Genomic DNA, 19,244 nt, shown 5'->3' on the forward strand with positions numbered 1-19,244 from the left:
CACAACCAGCTGAAAGAATAGTGGTTTTGTTTTGATTGTGTAGCTTTTATTGATCCACACTCTAGCTTTAAGGAATCTGGGCTTGACTAGGGTAAGAATTTCAGGAAGAGTTGCTTAGAGATAAATTCCTGAATTCATATTTAGGCACCTAAATAAGTACCTGATTTTCAGTGTTGAGCATCCCTCAGCTGCCAGGAAGAGGATGTACATGTGTTTTTTAATGGCAGCTACATGTAGCTTTCCAAATATACCAGCTGAAACAGAGAAATACTTTTTTTCCACATTCTTTTTTTGTTGTTGTTGTTGCTTAGTATCTATGCACAAAGCTGCCAAATGTGTAGTCACTGGGAAGCCTGGCTTAAGGGCAAGTGAATGTAGTGGATCTAATTCTTGTTAAATAAAGCAACAAGATGTTCCTCTGACAAATACCAGCAAATTGAACACCCAATCTCTGGGGAAGTCATAATGTCAGCATTGCCATATAGCTTTAAAACAATTAAATCGATCATAAGGCTCCCTCTCTTCTGCAGAAAACATGCCCTGTGGATTCAGGCTTGCAGTCAGAGATAGCCAACCCCAGGAAGGGGATATATGTGGGAGTATGATGGGGGAGAGGAAATAATTCTGGATTGATAGGGTGTCCAGATCTGTGAGCTTCAGCCATCTAATCTCTTCAATTTACATGAATAGATAGATATAAGTATAAGACATCAGACTACAATCAGGAATATTCAAGAACTCTGATTCAGCACTTAAACACAAACAACCCCATTAAAGAGATTTACACAATGCTTAAAACTGTGTGTTTTAAACAGCCCTATATTAAAATGAATAGGAAATGTCACATCTCAGACACAATAAACTAATGTTAATGATAAGAGAGAAACCATTTATCATTAATAAATTTAGAGTTAAACTATCCTTGAAAGTAGGAATAAGGGATCTTGCGGAAAAGGGCTTATTTTCCGCAAGATCCCGTCTAGACTGGCGCTTTTCTCCGGCAAAACCCCGAGCCGGAAAAAAGCGGCAGCCATGTTCATGCAAATGCCGCGGGGGAGATTTAAATCCCCCACGGCATTTGCAATTTCGACTGGTCTCATTAGCATCCCTTTTCCGGAAAGGGGTGCCAATGTAGACACAGCCTCAGAGGATTGTACAACACACTATCACGTTACCACTGAGGAAAATATTTGTCTCTCCAGGTTAACTGTGGAGACAAATCAATTGTTCACCATTTCTACATATAATGGTATAGCTATGAAGAATATGGTTTTGGTATTTAATACTGTATGAAGTTCAGGAAACTCTGGGATATGGTAATGGACTATATTGGGCAATTACAATGTACTAGATACATGAAGCTACAAGACACTGAGAGAGTTTTTAACTCTGAATTTTTTTCTTTGATAAATTTGCCTTGACTGCAGTGTTAGTTCAGCATACATTTTTGTGTTTAAATTAGGTGAATTTGAGAATTAATAACAATTTTAACGGAGCAGCAAGCAACTTCTAGGCTTTCTAGTTTCATCACTTTTCAGTAAATATTTATTATACACAAAAAACTTTGTTAGAATATTATTATGGCTGCAAAATCCACATTCAAAAATTAGTAAATGGAAAATTAAGGTTGTCTGCATAATCTGTTTGCCCCCTTAGTGCTTAGGCATTATGATGTATTCTTTAATTCAAAGATCACATACTAGTTTTTCCACTGGACCCTCTGCCTCATTCAGGGCACAGAATGGGTACTGCTGACTTAATGAGCAGCTATTCAGTGTTTTGTGTTTTCCTCACTGCTTGTTACTCAATACATGGCCTCAGGTTTTATTTACTGCATACTGTTCAAACCCCTCTATGAAGACAGAAAAGTCTATGAAGAAATTAATAATTCTAGGGTGCTCATCACTGTAAAAAAAAAACTCACAAAAATAAATGTATTTATTTCATACCTAATTTGATGGTATCATCACCATTTTACAGATGGTTGAGGCACACAGGTACTGATCCTTAATGGCATGTAAGCTCCTAATTTCCATTGAATCAGTTAGGAGACTAAATAACTTTGAGACTCTGAGCCAAGGAGATCATCTTTTTGAGTGTCCAAGTAGAGAAAGCTAAGTCCTGATAATTTAAAGTTTTTAGCATTTTATAGCTCTTTATCAGTTTGTGATGGTTCAGGACCCATGGGGTGTCACCTGCAGTGCTTAGACACTACAGAGCCCCCTTTCTCTATTGGCCTAGACCCTTTTTTAGCTGGTCTTATTGAATCAGGCTCTCCAGTCTCCTCTAGAAAAACCCATGTGCTAGGGCCACATTCAGCTGCAGATACAGACACTAAGGTCAGCTCTGGGAGGATTCGGCTTCAGGGATTTACTCCAGTCCCTACATGTTCACCTCTCCTATAGGGTACCAACCCAAAATTAAATGAAGTTCATCTCCAAGTGTCTCTTGGCCTGGGTCTAGCATTTCTTCCCCTCTCCCCACTTCAGTCACAGTCCTTTTGTTTCCAGGTGTTTTCAAATATCTCTTTTGAAATGGGGAGGCAGAGGGAAAACAATCTGAAGCCAATCATTGTTTTCTTTTCCTGCCTTGTATATAATTCCCATAAGGTGGGAAATCCTTACATGGAAAAGTACAGCATTCAAGATGGGTTTCAATATTAGTTGACATGGTCATACGTCTGTGTAGGCATCTTTGCAAGAGGACTAAACATTTTACAGTCCATAGTCTATTGCTAATGGGCCATCAGCATTGTCCTTTTGTATTTTGAAGGACAGGTAGCAGGCTTCACCCAGAATGTAATATAAATCTACAGTCCATATTCATAGAATAATTGAACTGGAAGGAACCTCAAAGTCATCAGGTCCAGTCCCCTGAACTCCTAGGAGGCCCAAATGCTATCTAGACCAGGGGTGGGGAACCTAAGGCCTGTAGTCAGGATGCAGCCCCAGGCTTTTCCGGGTACTTCTCCTGAGGTTTGGGGTTACCCCCCAGCATTGGAGAGGCCATGCTGGTGCTCCAGCTCCGCCATCAACCCCCTACACACAAAATCTACTAGCCTAGGCCTCCCAAGGCTCTGGTGTGCAATAAGGATGTAAGTGACTAGTTGACTATCCTATAAGCAAAAGAAGAGGCAGCAAGGAGGATGGAGCAGAAGTCAGTGCTGGTTCCCCCAGCACCGTCTCCACTGGGGGGGTGGAATCCGGAGTAGCAGGAAATCCTGGCTCGCACTCAGTCCTAGACACTGCACCTCTACTTTTTTAAATGTATTAAAAGCCTGATAGCTCTTAATACATTTACAAATCAGAAGTTCAGCAGGGGGACCCAGCACAAGCTGGGACAGCTGATTCCCGGCTCATGCTGGGTCCCTATGCTGTGCACCAGCCTTTTAAATATATTAAGAGCTATCAGCTTTTAATACATTTGGCCAGGGAGAGGGAATTAATAAACTTTGTTGAGAGTGATTTCAGTGTAGCACAAAGGGCAGATGCCAGATTGGGGAGAAACTCCAGACAATGATTACGGACAGTATGTTACATGAACGTAGAGCTGTCAAGGAGATGAGATGGTGAATAAAGAGGTGAGGGTTTTTTTAAAGGTGGAAAACATTAATGTGTACTTGTATTGAAAGAGGAAAAATCACGAGAGGGAGAGGTGAAGGAAGGAACAAGCGTTGACTCAACAGAGAGCAAGAGATGGGATGGAGTCTGTAGGGTTAATGGAAGAGGTAGCAAAGGAGAGCGGATCAGAAAGTACGCATGCAAAGGAGTATGCATAAAATCACTGTCAGCTCTTAATACATTTAAAACGCTGGTGTGCAGCGGGCAGGACTGGGCATGAGCCAGGAATCAGCTATCCGGTACCTCCTGCTGCACTTTAGCCATTTAAATGTATTAAGAGCCAACAAGCTCTTAATACATTTAAAAGGCAGAGCCGCAGTGGGATTAGCTCCTTGGTGGGAGCTAACCCTGCTGTGGCCCCCCTTTTTATTGAGTATTCAACTAGTTGATGGAAAAATCCATCAACTAGTTAATTAGTTCATCACACTAAATTTAACATCCCTGGTTTGCAAAGGGAACCTGAGGAAAGTCTTTCTCCTTCTCAGTCAATAGCAAGTCAGTTAGGGTTGGGTTTTTTGCTTCTCATGTCTACCCCTGATTTAGACCATCCCTGACAGGTTTAATCTGCTCTTAAAAATCTCCAATGATGGTGATTCCACAACCTTCCAGTGTTAACACACCTCCCCTCCCCCCCAAACAGGAAGGTTTTCCTAATATCCAACCTAAATCTTCCTTGCTGAAATTTAATCCCATTGCCTTTTTTGTCCTATCATCAGTATGGGTGAATAATTTAAGGTGGATAATTTTTCTTCCTTCCCTTTGTAACAACCTTTCAGATACCTGAAAGCTGTCATCAAGTCCCCTCTGTCATGTCTTTTCCAGACTAAACAATCCCAATTCTTTCAATCTTCCCTCATAGCTCATATTTTCTATACCTTTAATCATTTTTGTTGCATTTCTCTGGACCTTCTCAAATTTGTCCATATTTATCATATCTTCCTTATAACACTCCTGTTAAAGCGTCTCTGAACAATGTTTGGGTTTTTTACCACAGTGTTACATTGTTGACTCATATTTAGTTTGTGGTCCATAATGACTTGTAGAGCAATTTCTGCAGCACTCCCTTCCTAGGCAGTCCTTTCCCATTTTTTGTGTGTGCAAATGATTGTTCCTTTCTAAGTGGAGTACTTTGCGTTTGTCCTTGTTGAATTTCTTCCTATTTACCTCAGACCATTTCCCCAGTTTGTCTATATAGTCTTGTATTCCAAAGCACTTGCAATCCCTCCCATCTTGGTATCATTCACAAACTTTATAAGTGTACTCTCTGTCATTATCTAAATCATCAATGAAAATATTGAATAGAACTTGTCCCAAAACTGCTTTCTGCAGAACCACACTTGTTATTCCAGTCCAACATGACTACAAACCATTGATAACTGCTCTCTGGGAATGGTTTTGCAACCAGTTTTGCTCCCACCATACAGTAGCTTCACCTAGGTTGCATTTCCTTGAGTTTGTAAATAATGAGGTCATGTGAGACTTTATCAAATGCATTACTAAAGTCTGCATATACTACATCTACTGCTTCCCCCTTATCCACAAGGCTTGATAGTTTTGGTAGAATAACATGTTGGTTTGACATGATTTGTTCTTTACAAATCTATTCTGACTGCTTCTTACAACCTTATTACAGTAGGCTTCTGATAATCCGGCACCTTTGGTACCTAAGTGGTGCCAGATAATCAGATATGCTGGAGTATTCAGAAGTACTCATCACAGTAGTGGACTTGGGGAAGTGGAGGAGAAGAGCAGCTGGGGTGCTGCCAGGTTGGTCCCGCAGCGCCACCCCTCATCCCCCTGCTCGGTGATAACTATTGCAGTCTGGGGAGTGGGGAGCCCGCTCCCCTCCCAGAAACTCTCGGTGGTGGCACAGGGCCGAGCGCAGCCGGAATGGGGCAAGTTCGGGGACTTAGCTCTTGCCCCCTCTCCTCCTCTGCCGCTTGCAGGCCGGCGGCTGGGTTTCCCCAGCTGGCCTGTCGCTGGTGGCTGCATGGCTCTTCCCCCGCCTTCCTGAAAAACGGTGGAGGGTTTGCCCCTTGCTGCGCCGTTCCCCCTTCCCCCCCCCCCCCCGGCCAGACGCAGTGCGGGTCCCGGTAGACCCGTCACAGGAGTATAATCCCCTTCCCTTTCCCAGCTGTGAGCACCCATGGGGCTCTCAGCAGCTCCAAGTGCTCCAGTCAGCTGGACAATTCCGGGTTCCAGTTGGTGCTGGACTATTGGGAGTGCCAGGCCACTGGATGCCGGAGTTTTACTGTAACTTTTAAGTGTTTGTGAATGGATTCCTTACTTATTTCCTCCATTATCTTTCCTGGTACTGGAGTTAAGCTGACTGGTCTGTAATTCCCTGGGTTTTCCTTATTTCTCTTTTTATATATGGGCACTGTATTTGCCCTTTTCCAGTCTTCTGGAACCCTTCTATGACTTTTCAAAGATAATAGCTAGTAGCTCAGATATCTCCTTAGTCAGCACCTTGAGTATTCTAGAATGCATTTAATCAGGCCCTGATGATTTGAAGACATCTAACTTGTCTAAGTATATTTTAGCTTTTTCTTTTCCTATTTTAGCTTCTGAACCTACCCCATTTTCACTGGCATTCACTATGTTAGGTGCCCAATCACCACCAATCTTCTTAGAGAAATTCTTAACTCCAGAAACAGAGTTGATGCAAGCCTACAAATAGGATAATCATATTCAGTAAATCATAACCTTTCCAATGATATCTCACATTAATGACCTGACATAAAGCAAACACCTCGGTTATGAAATTTGTATCATATCCATATTTTCATAAAGCATATGGAATGTCATGTCACAAGGTTGAAAGTGTAGCTCCCCTTAACCTCATTTGCAGGAGCAATTATTCAACACATCTTTAAATCATGCACCCAGACATTGAAGGATGCACAAATAGTGACCGCATATGGAAAAGTTTGGTTTGTTGACCTGCTCGGTGTCACGCTTTGGCCAAGTCAGGAGCAGAATCTAATTCTCCATATCAGCAGTCAGTTATGTTAACCCAGAGATCTTCCATAATCCCCTGACTTACTCCATATCTTCCAACTTCTGCCACAAAAGAATCGGGTCCTGTGCACAACAATCTCCATCACTACACATTCCAGGTTCATCCTCCCAGGTAATCCATCCTGTGCACCATCTGAGGCAGAGGTCCTTTGGGGAAAAAATATGTGATGGTGTAAATAAGCACTGCATTGTAATGCACATACATGAGGAGGCTGAATTAAAATTGTGCAGGCAACTTCTACTCTGGCATTTCCTACTTGTTCAATGTTTGGATTTGAAACATTAATAATGTTCTTAACTTATTGTGTCCATTTCATGTCATCATATTTACACCTACCTGAATCATGAACATGGTGGAATCCTAAGCTCCTGCATACAGATCTCTGCCACTTGAGCTAATAGAATAATTGATAGCAGTTGTAGGTTGTCATTCCCTGTGGGGATAACACTAGAGAGGGATGAGACACTTTGCCAGTGGAGTGGATTTCATAGATATTTGCTGACTGCAGAGAGAGGTTGAGATTCAGGAACCTTGAGGTTCCATTTGAGACTCTCTTACCTGGGACCCTCAAGTATGACCCCTTTTCTCCTATCCACTCCAACCTGTGCCTGTCCTGTCTTGTCCCCTCCCCTGAGTCCATGTCCCAGCCCTATTGCTTTCATCTAGTCAGTCCTAGACTCCCTCAGGATACCCAGAAGTCCTAGTCTTACCCCTCTAGTTTCCTTATCCCTGTCTCCTCTGACTCCCAATTCCAGTCTCCCTGTTCAGCCATTCCCAGTTTCTCACTTCCGGCTTCTGAACCCACCTAGCTCCCTCACCCTGGCATCCAGACATTCCCCATCCCCTGGCATGATTCAATGTCTTCAGGATATTCAGAGATGTGATCTAATATTATATGTAAACAAAAGATGTACATGTAATTCTGTCAGGGCATCTATATTTTTTTCTATCCCAAAACAGACCAGCTGAGGTCAATGCAATAAGGAAAATTACTAGAAGAATACTCTTTTACAGTCATTAAGGTGAAATGTAAAGAATATGAAAAGACACATTCAATAATATTTTAAGTTCTTCTGAATGCTCTAAGTAGAGATTGATTTGCAGAGGTGTTTAAGTACAGCATCCATTTTTCTGTACAACATTAATTTCACTGAGAGTTATTTGAATAGTTCATCCAGTGTAACTGTTCTGAAATTTACTTTGTACCAATTACAGTAGTACAATAAATAACCTGTTTCATTTTTCAAATTTGATCAATTAGCTGATCTCCCAGCTCTCATCAAAAAGCTCAGTAAATAACAGACAAGGAAATGGCATGATATTTACTGGTCAAAAAACAGCAGATGCAATTAATGGAACATTCAAGTTCATTGACCTGAGAATCTCCAAGATCGCCTTGTGTAACTGTTTTGTCTTCAGAAAGAAGACTAAGGTGTTGCAGGCAAGAGTCATTATCCTCCAGGAGTTTTGCAAATAAGAAAGAATACTTTATAGTTTTACCAATAGTTTGCTTTGATATATGCTGCAACTTACAAATTAAAATTGATAGCACAGGATCTAAAAATTATTACCCAATATTTCCTAATTTTTAAGCTAACCTAAAACACATTTAAGGGGAATTAATTCTTTTTCTTCTACTACATTTTCCTAAACGTTCTACAATAGCTTAAGAACTATTAAGTTCTGCATGTGTTCAGAGCAATAGGTCTTGAAGGCACGCATTAGACTTCGATCTAGAAATGTATCACATTTCATATAGGCACCCGAACCTATTTGTCACTTATACAGTTCTAAAAGTTGGTTTGCAGGACCATTATGAACAACTCAGGAAGGGTATACTTTGAAGTACAACTATGATTGATTAGACTACAGAAATTCCAGTCCTTCGTTGTGTACTACTTTAATCTTTTGAACATTGAATGAACAGCAGATGGCCTAATAAAGACACTCTGTATATTTGCTCAATATGGATTTGCTCTGAAGGGATTGGTTCAACACTTTAGAGTACATATATTTGGAATACATCTGTCTTAGTCAAGACAGATGGTTAAAGGAAAGTGAAACGTCCAAATTCTTGGAAATAGTCCAATTTGGGTGCTGCTTTTGATTGAAATTTTAATAGGATATGACTATCATTCTGTAAGCTTTTTCGGAAGAATACAGCTGCTAATAGTATAGCCAAATAAAAGGTTGATGGCAATTGAACTGGGATTTGTTTTACTTACATTTTAGTTAAAAATACCACCAACGTCTTGCTCTAACTGATCTGAGAATAAATACTTGAATTTGTTTCCTCAGACTATTAATTTGATCTCTTTCATGACTGCAAAATTCACTAAGAAATTCAAACATGAGATAAAACATATTTTGCAAATTCCAAATTGTAATTCAACTTGTAAGTGTCAAGCTTTTAAAGCTAATTTTATATTTTTTTCAAGTCTATATAATATTATCCATTAGATCACAAGCTTCTTAAAATAGCAGTTTTGTAATGCATTATAGGAACTTTTCCTAAATGTTCGCTTCTGGCTTGTGGATCAAATATTATGTGTGAATTGTAGGCCTCTAAAATATATGCCAAAATTATAAATCAAATTTAAAATATGCTGCATGCTGTTACTGGGTGATGATCATTTTTACAACATGAGCTACTTGGGAATTTACTGCAGTATTTTCAGTTTGCATATTAAAACTATAGTAGTTAAGCCTTGATGAAAGGTTATCCCATTTTAGTTAAATGCTCTACAAATGTAAATACTTTAGCATTCATTAACACTGCAAAGTTTTTGGTATGTGAATTAAATCTATTTTTTGTTTTCATTAAATATGGCACTCTTGTTTTTTGTTTTGCAGTAATAACAAGTAGTGGCTACAGTCCAAGATCAGCCCATCAGTACTCTCCGCAGATCTATCCCTCCAAGTTAGTGCCCACGTCTTTTCTAGTCTATCATAGTGAATGACCAAGACTTCAGGCAATTGTGTTGTCCAAAATTTCCAACAAATGTTAATGCATGATAAATAAATAAAAGTACTAACAAATGGCTATACTGTATAGCTAAAAAATTAAGACTTGATACTGATCCCCATTAGCTTCATTACTCTAATTTCTTTCTCTCACACAGTTGGCGAAGACCTTGGTCTGGTTCTTAAATGTGCAGTTATGTGTTGTTGTACAATGTATATAATAGATTTTGCACACAGATGGAAGGGCAAGATTGAATCCCAGTGCTCAAATTCTCAAACATAGGCATCTAAGCTGTGCTGACAGAATTTGCTCAAACACATGGAAACAAGCGCTTGATTAGGAAAAAATACAATTGCAGGTGCAAAATGAGTTCTCAAATGCATAAGTACGAGTGCCTTAAACAAGGAGAACTTTCTGTACATAGATATCGCATAGTCAGTGATGCCAACATTCAAAAAATCATCAATCAGATCCTGCAAAGGTTGGTTGAAATGTTATTATTTACTTCCTGGTTCTTAAACCAGTAGAGGTCATGTTTCAAGATTTTTTTCTAACTATTAGGACTAGACACTCCTTTCACCCATTTAAAATTAAGACTCTCATGTAGTCACATGACTTCAGAGAGCTTTGGACTTTGATAAAACACGAAATATTGTGAGATTTGATATAAAATCACTAGAGTTATCAATGCTGTGGCTAATGGAAGTACCCCATTTGCACGAGGTACTCTGTTTTCTGCATACATATTTCTGATTGCAATGTGAAGTTTGTTTGCTCCTGAATACTTGACAGAGCCAAGCAGGAGGCTATGTTTGAGAATTTGGCATTATGTTTTTAAAACAAAACACTGAAGCATTAGAAAGTTATGTTTTCTAAAGCTTCTTTGTTACAGTAAGTTTGCATTCACATGGTGATATAACAAATATGTAATAAGATGACAAGTAAATGTCTGATTTCTAAACTACGCATATTAGAGAGATTCTTTAATATCCTGGGACCAGCACAGCTACAATTATACATATTAGCGAGACCAGGTGAATGAGGTGAGATCTTTTATTAAACAAACTTTTGTTGGTGAAAGAGACAAGCTTTCAACCTTATACAGGGCACTTCTTCAGTCAGTTACAACAATTCTGCAAACAACAATGAACTAAGTGTAGTCTTATTTCACTTATAAGATTTGGCTTGCAGTGCATCAGATATTCTTGTCCAAATATATTACAAAGTCTTATTGAATTTTTGTTTTACTGTAATAATTTTTGGCATCTAAATTAAAATGTAATCTTTTTCTGATAGCAGCTGCTGCCAACTGTGCTGAAGTAATTATTTAAAAAAAAAAAAGGAAAAGAAATTAGCATTTGTTATTTAGTCATGGCTTTTAATGGCCAGGTTTCAGTTACAATAATTCTTCAGTGTGTGTTTGATCACTCTTAGTCCATAAAATCTTATTTGACTTATTAAACATTCCAAGACAAATATTTCTGAATACATTTTTACAACTCTGGAAGATAAAATTTTTAAACTTAGTTTTATTCACTCTTCTTATAAAACTTCAGTGTTCATAAACAAAAGATCACTTTTATTTCCATTTTTTCTGTAACCCAAATTTCCCAAATGGTGAAAGCCCATCTTGTTGTTAAAGTATTACCTCAGGCATTTTTAATGCCTCTCTATATAGGCTCATATATAGTCCATCTCCCATTGAAATCAGAGGACCAAGTACTCAGCTACAGCTGAACTGCACACAGTACAAGTTTGTGTATCTTGGCACTCATGAAGGTACTTCCCTGATCCTGCTGCCACTGTGTTTAAGCCAGTTCCCCCTTATTAGGTTAGAGCAGCTTGAGGGCATCACTGATTGACTTATGCCAGAAGCTCATTGCTCCAAAAGGGGGAAGGAGATGGAGGAGTCACTATAGAACTATGTTGGCACTGGGATGTTCCACCTGGGGTTGGATACAGCAGCTTTAAGGTTATATCATGCTGGTGATACTGTATAGAACATCCACACTGCACAAGAGAATATGACTCGGAGAGTTTCTTCATTTACTTCAGTAAGGTTAGATTGGATTTGAGAAGAGTTAGTTTTTGACTAAGAAAACTGCTTATAGACTTTTTATTTTATTACTTGAATCAACATGCAAAGTATTTGTTGCCACAGTAATGCTATTTTCCCTAATATTTAGGCCCTATCCACACATTCTTTCTACACCAGCAGCTCAAACAATGTCTGCCTATTCCGGACAGACCCAGTATTCAGGAATGCAACAGCCAGCAGTCTATACAGCCTACTCACAGACTGGACAGCCTTACAGCTTACCTACTTACGGTATTTTTACCTCTAATTGTAATTCCTTCTTAGCTAGAAGTAAGATTAATTATCAGCATGAGCATTCTTTACTTTTTTCCCCACTGCAAGAAAATATTTTATAGAATCAGTTCAAAATTAATTTCTCACACAGATTTGGGTGTAATGTTGCCAGGCATCAAGACGGAAAGCGGGCTTTCGCAAACGCAGTCACCACTGCAAAGTGGGTGCTTGAGTTATAGTCCGGGTTTTTCCACACCACAGCCAGGCCAAACACCGTATTCTTATCAAATGCCAGGTCAGTAACCCTCATTGTCATTTCCCCCCTTACATTTAAATGGCACTGCTCACAAGTGAGGTACCACTCAGTGTGAGTAGAAATATCTGAAGGCTGGCAGGCCTTTAAGTTCAGATGTTCAAAGGTATTTAGGCGCCCGTATTGCTGTAAAATTATTAAAATGTGGTGCGCAGGCTGCTTATCATGCGACTTCATGCAAGGTATTCTCTTTAATGTAGTGTTATGGTATGCATTTCTTTGTAAGAAACAGTCACAAAAATGCTCAGGGTCAGATTTTTCAAAATTATTTAAGGACTTAAAGATGTAGATAGGCATCTAGTGGGATTTTCAAAAGCTTAGGTTAGTCACTTAATTCCCACTGAAATCAATAGGAGCTAGATTGGGGTGGGCAATAAGCAGCCTCATGGGCTGGATACAGTTCACCAGGGTTAGTTCCTGGCGGGCTGCCGGCCGCTTTATTTACTTGACTGTCCAAAGGTACTCTCACAGTTCACAGTTCCTGGCTAATGGGGACTGTGGGAAGTGGCGTAGGGCAGGGCCTCCACTTCCTGCGGCTCCCATTGGCTGGGGATGGTAAACCGCACATAGTAGGAGCTACAAGGAGCCACAGTTATTCCTTCAGACACACAGGTAAATAGTCTGGCCACCTGCCCAGGGCTATCCCTGGCAAACTGCATCTGACCCACTGGCTGCTTATTATCCACCCCGGCCTAAATTCACAAAAGGACTTAGGGACCTTGCCTAAATCCTAGAGTCAAGTGCTAATAGACTTCACAAAATGCTCTCTCAGCTGCCACTACACATGGTAGGTGCCTGAACTCATTTGGCACTTAATTTTTTGTTGCAGTAAAAGTTCCTTTGGCATCTAGGTTTCTGCCTCTGAGCATGTACACTGCAGTCCCATTCCAAGCATGTAGCTTCCTAAGCCCCAGAGTGATACAGAAACCGGGGAAGGTAGGTGTTCCTCCTCCTAACTAGCTTGCCTGCCAATAGGCAAGCTTATGCAAAACAGTGGGGAAAGGAGACTTACTTCCTTCAGTCCTTAACCCAGTGGAAAGGGTATTAATCTAGGATGTGAAAAATCCTTAGCTAAAAACCACCTTTTACTTGAGAGGGAGAAGGGATTTGCATTGTTTTGTGCTGAGACTAAGACTAGATGACTGCAAGTGAAGGCGAACTAAGCAATGAATACACATAGCAAGAAAAAGAACAAGAAAAAAAACTAAAAGGGAGTAGATGAAGCACTGTAGTAAGTGTGACAAGGTTTTCTTGGAAACTATGTAGTTTTGTTAATCAAGTTTACTTAAACAATATAAAAAGGACAAAGTAAATTTAGAAGCACTTTTCTATTTCTGTTGAGCGTTCATTATAATGTTTTATAATTTAAAGTCAGGATCACAATTATTTGTACTTCTGATTTGTGTGTATTATAATGTGAAAGATTTTCTTTTCGATACACAAATAGATTCTTATAATAAATTATTTCCTTTATCTTCAGGTTCTAGTTTTACACCCTCATCTACTATTTATGCAAACAATTCAGTTTCCAGTTCTACAAACTTCAGTAGTTCACAGCAGGTATGAATATCAAAACTTTTATATATGCAACAGAAAAAGATAACATTGTAAGTAATCAGGCAATTGCATAATTTGACCAATTTAGGTTAAAACAAGATTATTATGATTCAGAGTTTGATAGGACAGCAATGTACATGTGGAACCTCAATAGTCCAGCACTGCCTGGTGAGGCAACATCTGTGGTCTGGCATGATTTTAATTAGCTGGATGTCTGCTTATCGTGGGTGTGGTCAAGTTTCCTGCTGTCCCATAAAGTTTGTTTACAGCTGCCAGTCTTGGCAAATTATCCCTAACTGCCTTCTAACAGACCAGCAAGCAATGGAAATGCTAGTAATGCAGCTAAGTGTAAGCAAGTTTTGTTATGCTTTATCTGCTTGTTTCCTTGTGCCAGTACAGTAAGAGCATGAACAACACTAACACTTTGTTATGAAGACAACTGATAAGCCTTGGCTAGGCATAGGTTTACATAGGGTATATCAGTACAGTCCTATATTATTAAGCAGCATGACAAGTGTTGTTCCATTTATTCGCCTTAGTGAAATAAAAATAGACACACATTCACTACAATATTGGCCTCCCGTGATTTGGCAAATTTTCTGATTTGGCACTGGTCAAGTCCCGCAGGTGCCAGATTAAAAAGGTTCAACCTTTACTATAATATGTAACCACATACTGCAATCTTCATGAGACAATTTGATCAAGCTTTTTATTTAAAAGTACATGATAAAGAAATTAATTCACTTAATAAATTGCCTCTACTTTTTCTAGGATTATCCATCCTACACAGCTTTTGGCCAAAACCAATATGCACAGTATTATTCAGCATCAACATATGGAGCGTATATGACCTCAAACAACACAGCTGATGGCACCTCTTCATCATCATCAACCTACCAGCTACAGGAATCTCTCCCTGGCCTGAATAGTCAACCAGGTACAGATCTTCATCCAGGTGAAAAACTTTTGTGTTTCATCCCATCAGTTTAGATGTGTGAAAACATAGGTAATTTCTTAACCAAACTGAGGTGAAAATGAATTTTTATACTTCTCTTAATGTGTCTAGAAAAATATTTGATTATGGAAATAATCGTGAACATTTTTTTGAAAGAATACGTACAGTAAATTTCCGATAATCCGGCACCTTTAGGACCCAGGGGGTGCCAGATTATCAGATATGCCGGACTATCAGAAGGGGGGAGGCATGAGGGGGTCTAGGGTGGGGTGGGGGAATGCTACCCCAGTCTGGCTCTGCCCCAGGCGTCCCTGATTCAGCCGCTGCTGGTCAGTTTCAGCAGCGGCTGAATCGGGGACGCCTGCAGCAGAGCAGCTGGAGTGCTGCCAGGTTGGTCCGGTAGCGCCTACCCTTGGCGCCGCGAGACCAACCCGGCAGCACCACAGCTGCTCTTGGGGACGCCTGGGGCAGAGCAGCTGTGGTGCTGATGGGTTGGTCCCGCAGCGCTGCTCTTCGGCGCTACTGGACCAACCCGGCAGCACCCCAGCTTCTCTGCCCCAGGTGTCCCCAAGTCAGCCGCTGCAGAAACTGATCAGCGGCTGACTCCAGAAAGCCAGAGGCAGAGCAACTCTGTCTTGGGCTTCCTGGAGTCAGCCGCTGGTCAATTTCAGCAGCGACTGAATCCGGGACAGCTGGGGTGCTGCCGGGTTGGTTCCGCAGCCCCGAGGGGCAGAGCTACTGGACCTACGCGGCAGCACTCCAGCTGTTCTGCCCCCTGCTTCCTGGATTCAGCGCTGGTCAGTTTTAGCAGCGGCTGAATAGGGGAAGCTGGGGGCAGAGCAGCTCCAATGGTCCGGCTGCCCGGAGCACTTCCGGGTTCTTGATGGTGCCGGACCATCAGGAGTGCCGGACCGTCAGATGCCAGACCATCGGAGTTTTACTGTATTTCAGGGTGGACATTTTACCATAACCAAATTATTTTGTCAAGCTGATATATGTATCATTGTAGGAATGAAAAAAGACACAACAATCAAGTATATATCTTTGAATGTCCTAAACTGCTGTGTTTGATATCAAAACCTTTGTAATTCACACTAAAAAAAGACAGTTCCTTTTCCTCTCTCTCAGCAAAGATTTAACAGCAGAATGGGGCTGAGGTCTTGTATTACTGTCACCTAATAATAATAGTGCCTAGTTCTTCATCCATAGATCTCAAAGGGTACGTCTACACAGCAGGGCTAAAGTTGGAATAAGCTACGCAACTTCAGCTATGTCAATTGCGTAGCTGAAGTCGAAATGGCTTAATTCGACTTTTGGCACTGTCTACCCAGCAGGAAGTCAAAGAAAGAACACTCTTCCTCTGACTTCCCTTACTCCTCATAAAATGAGGGTTACAGGAGTCAGTGTAAGAAGTCTTCCAGCTCGACATTATTTTGAAATAACAGCCTGTAGTGTAGACGTGCTCTTTGACATTATTACAAAATAACGCTGCCGTATAGACAAAGAAGGTCAGAATCATAACTCCCCTTTTACAGATGGGGAAACTTAGGGCATGTTTACTATGTAAACTGAAGGTAACCTAGATTAGGTTGACTTACAACCACTGTAGTAATAATTGTGGTGATTTGTGTCCATGCTGCCAGCATTTCGTTCAGTGATGCGTGCGCTCTTCAGGAGCACTTCCACCAGCTAGAGAGGGGCAGTGCAGGGGAGTGAGAGCCAGGGCTGTCAACTCCACATAGCTCTTTGCCTGGCTTCCTACTGGGCTGCCTCTCCCCTCTTAACACTCCAGTTGGAACAGGGCAAACACTGGCCATAGATCTCCCTGCAGGAAGCTCTGTTCCCCTTCACCAGGCATGTGGCATTTGATTGGATTTTGAGCACATAGCTCCCCACTGGGCACAGCTATGCTCCCAATGGGGAGCTGAGGCCCCGGAGAGCAGCCAGGCTCCCGGTGGAAAATTGCGCATCCAGAGTGCAGTCAGTTGCTATGCTCCCAGCATATTGCTGAGAAGCCTTGTGTGACTGTCCCAATCCTAGCATGGAGCAGTGAGCCCAGTCAGGCTCCTGGCAGGGAAAACCACACTCAAAGTCGACCTGTCTGCCGTACTCCCACTGGGGAGCCAAGAGCTAAGGACCGTGGATGGCAAACAGGACAGGAGCGGGAAGCCAGGAACCTGGTGCAGGGAGGAGGCAGCAGAGCTCACCACAGGGAAGAGAGAGCCTGGGCAGTAGTCTGAGCCAAGACTCTGGCTGTCAGCTAGTGTTCCCTCTAAGATGCACAGCAGTACAGCTACACAGGTGATTAATCGTCACGGCCCAGTCAGAGGCGCAGGGCTTGGTGCATGGAGCTGACTGACTGGGCTGGGCTGATTAATCACCTGTGAAGCTGTGCTGCCACACCCAGCTTACAGGGAACATTGAGGGAACAGCTTACAGAGAACATCAGTCCATCTTGGAGTGGAGTCCAGGCAGCAACCCAGCTCAGCAACCACAGCTGACTTTCCTGTCCGGGGGAGCCATGAAATTGACAAGAATGACAGCCAGTAGATGTAAGATATCTACAGGGATTCTGCATCACCCTATATATACCAGCATACACCCTATGGCTATGTCTACACTACAAGGTTTTTGCGCAAAACCCACCATTTTTGCACAAAAACAGCTGTTTTTGCGCAAAAACTGGTGGAGCGTCCACACCTCAAGCACATTTTTGCTCAAGAAAATCGACAGAACAGAGGGCTTTTGCTGTTAGAGTTATTCCTCTCCCCACGAGGAATAACTCCTTTTTGCTCTACAGCTCTTGCGCAAAAAGGCAGGTGTAGACACTCCACAGGGGGTTTTGCACAAGAAACCCCTACCGGGGAAAAAGCACAGGTGCTCTGATGGCCATTCTGTGAATCGCCATCAGAGCTTTCTTGCACAAGAGCATCCATGCAATGTGGACACTCTCTTGCGCAAAAGCACATCGTTTTTGCGATGCTCTTTGAGGTCTGGATGCGCTTTTGCACAAGAACTCTTCTGCAAAAGGCTTCTTGTGCAAAAACCCTGCAGTGTAGACAAAGCCTAAGTGTCTTGTGGAGGTGGAGTTACGATGTTGGAGCAGTAGGGCACTTAACATTGACAGGAACAGTGCAGTAATGTGTACACTGACATTAAGGCAGTTTATATCATCCTAACACTGTAGAATGGACCAACACTTAGGCACAGAGAGGTGAAGTGACTGGCCAAAGGTCACTCTGAAGGCCAGTGGCAGAGCCAAGACTAGAACCAACATCTCGTGAGTGCCATCCAGTGCTCTATCCACAAGGTCACACTGCCTCCCTTATTACAGCTTCTTTGCTAATATAGTATACTGAGAAATATTAAAATAAATAATTAAAACCAAACTATATTTATTTCTTTCATTAGACAAGCACTTACTAATGTGGTTAACTTTGAGTATGTGCATGCCATATTGCTAATTCACAGTAAAGCTATCAGGTATTAGTATCAGTCTACTAAAATTCTATTAAAATAGTTAAGGTTATAAAGTAAAGCACTCAGAAGCCAAGCCAAGACAAGTTAAGTTTGCCTGCCCCGTTATATGCCTTTGGGCATATGCATTACAGCATTTTATTATAAAATCACATTCAACATTTTTTACAGGAATACATTTCATTCAGTGTCTGACGTGGACAAGAAAAACTGGACAGTTGCCTTAATCTTATTTTCCCTATAGTTCCATGCCGGCTTTATACACTACACACCATTCAAACACTGCTGTACATAAGGATTGCTTTTCCTTCTTTGAATACTTTTCTATAATGCTCATTACATTAGTAGGTGAGCATCTTGCAAAAGCTAATGAATTGATCCTTGAAACACTCCTGCAAAGTCAAGAAGTATTATCCTCGTTTTACAAATATGAGACTGTGGTATAGAGATTAAGTGGCTTGCTCAAGGTCACATGCAAAATCTGTAAGAGAGGCAGTAAAAGACTACGGATCTCCACGTTGTCTGTCCAGTGGCACATGAGCTTTTTTTGTTTTCCAGGGGAACATGCTTCATTCATCATACCCTGTTTCTGCAGTGTGGGACTTGATCCAAAACCTATTGTCACTGTCTTTAATAAGTTTTGGATCAGTCCCTGAATGTAGAAAGGTAGCACTGGATCCCAGACCAATTCAGTACACAAGGCTGTCTCGTTCACTTTTTAGTGAACAGAGCTGCTTCATAGAAAATGCAGTACTATATTAATAATAATGAATAAGCAGAAGGGGAGGAGTTAAGGTTGTGTAAAAATATACTCAGATCTGACAGAACTATTTACAGTTGAGATTGCCTGACACTTCCCATTACAAGACCCTGTTTCAGTTACTTATAACTTTGCCAGACTTTAATTGTATGGGCTGAAATTTCCCATGCCAGGTGTCTGCCTCAGGGTGAATTTTTTTTGGAAAGTGTGTGTTTATGTAAAATGGGAAAGTATATTTTGTTCACTCCCTTGGTTCTTGAAAGT

The 19,244-nt window shown here is 41.2% G+C and overlaps 1 protein-coding gene across 21 annotated transcripts in view; it reads left to right on the forward strand.

Annotated features, from left to right (window-relative positions):
- Positions 1-19,244, forward strand: part of EYA4 (EYA transcriptional coactivator and phosphatase 4) — a 218,536-nt gene that overhangs the window by 155,594 nt on the left and 43,698 nt on the right. For 14 of the 21 annotated variants that reach the window (XM_075924211.2, XM_075924213.2, XM_075924198.2 and 11 more), the window contains 5 exons: positions 9,496-9,562; positions 11,794-11,936; positions 12,070-12,213; positions 13,712-13,791; positions 14,560-14,743. In XM_075924211.2, the coding sequence (XP_075780326.1) occupies positions 9,496-9,562; positions 11,794-11,936; positions 12,070-12,213; positions 13,712-13,791; positions 14,560-14,743 (618 nt within the window). The remainder of the gene's footprint in view (positions 1-9,495; positions 9,563-11,793; positions 11,937-12,069; positions 12,214-13,711; positions 13,792-14,559; positions 14,744-19,244) is intronic. The other 7 variants (XM_075924215.2, XM_075924210.2, XM_075924201.2 and 4 more) reach the window with 2 other exon arrangements.

Source organism: Pelodiscus sinensis, chromosome 3, assembly GCF_052426305.1.
Source record: "Pelodiscus sinensis isolate ZL-2025 chromosome 3, ASM5242630v1, whole genome shotgun sequence".
Classification (NCBI taxonomy): Eukaryota; Metazoa; Chordata; order Testudines; family Trionychidae; genus Pelodiscus; species Pelodiscus sinensis.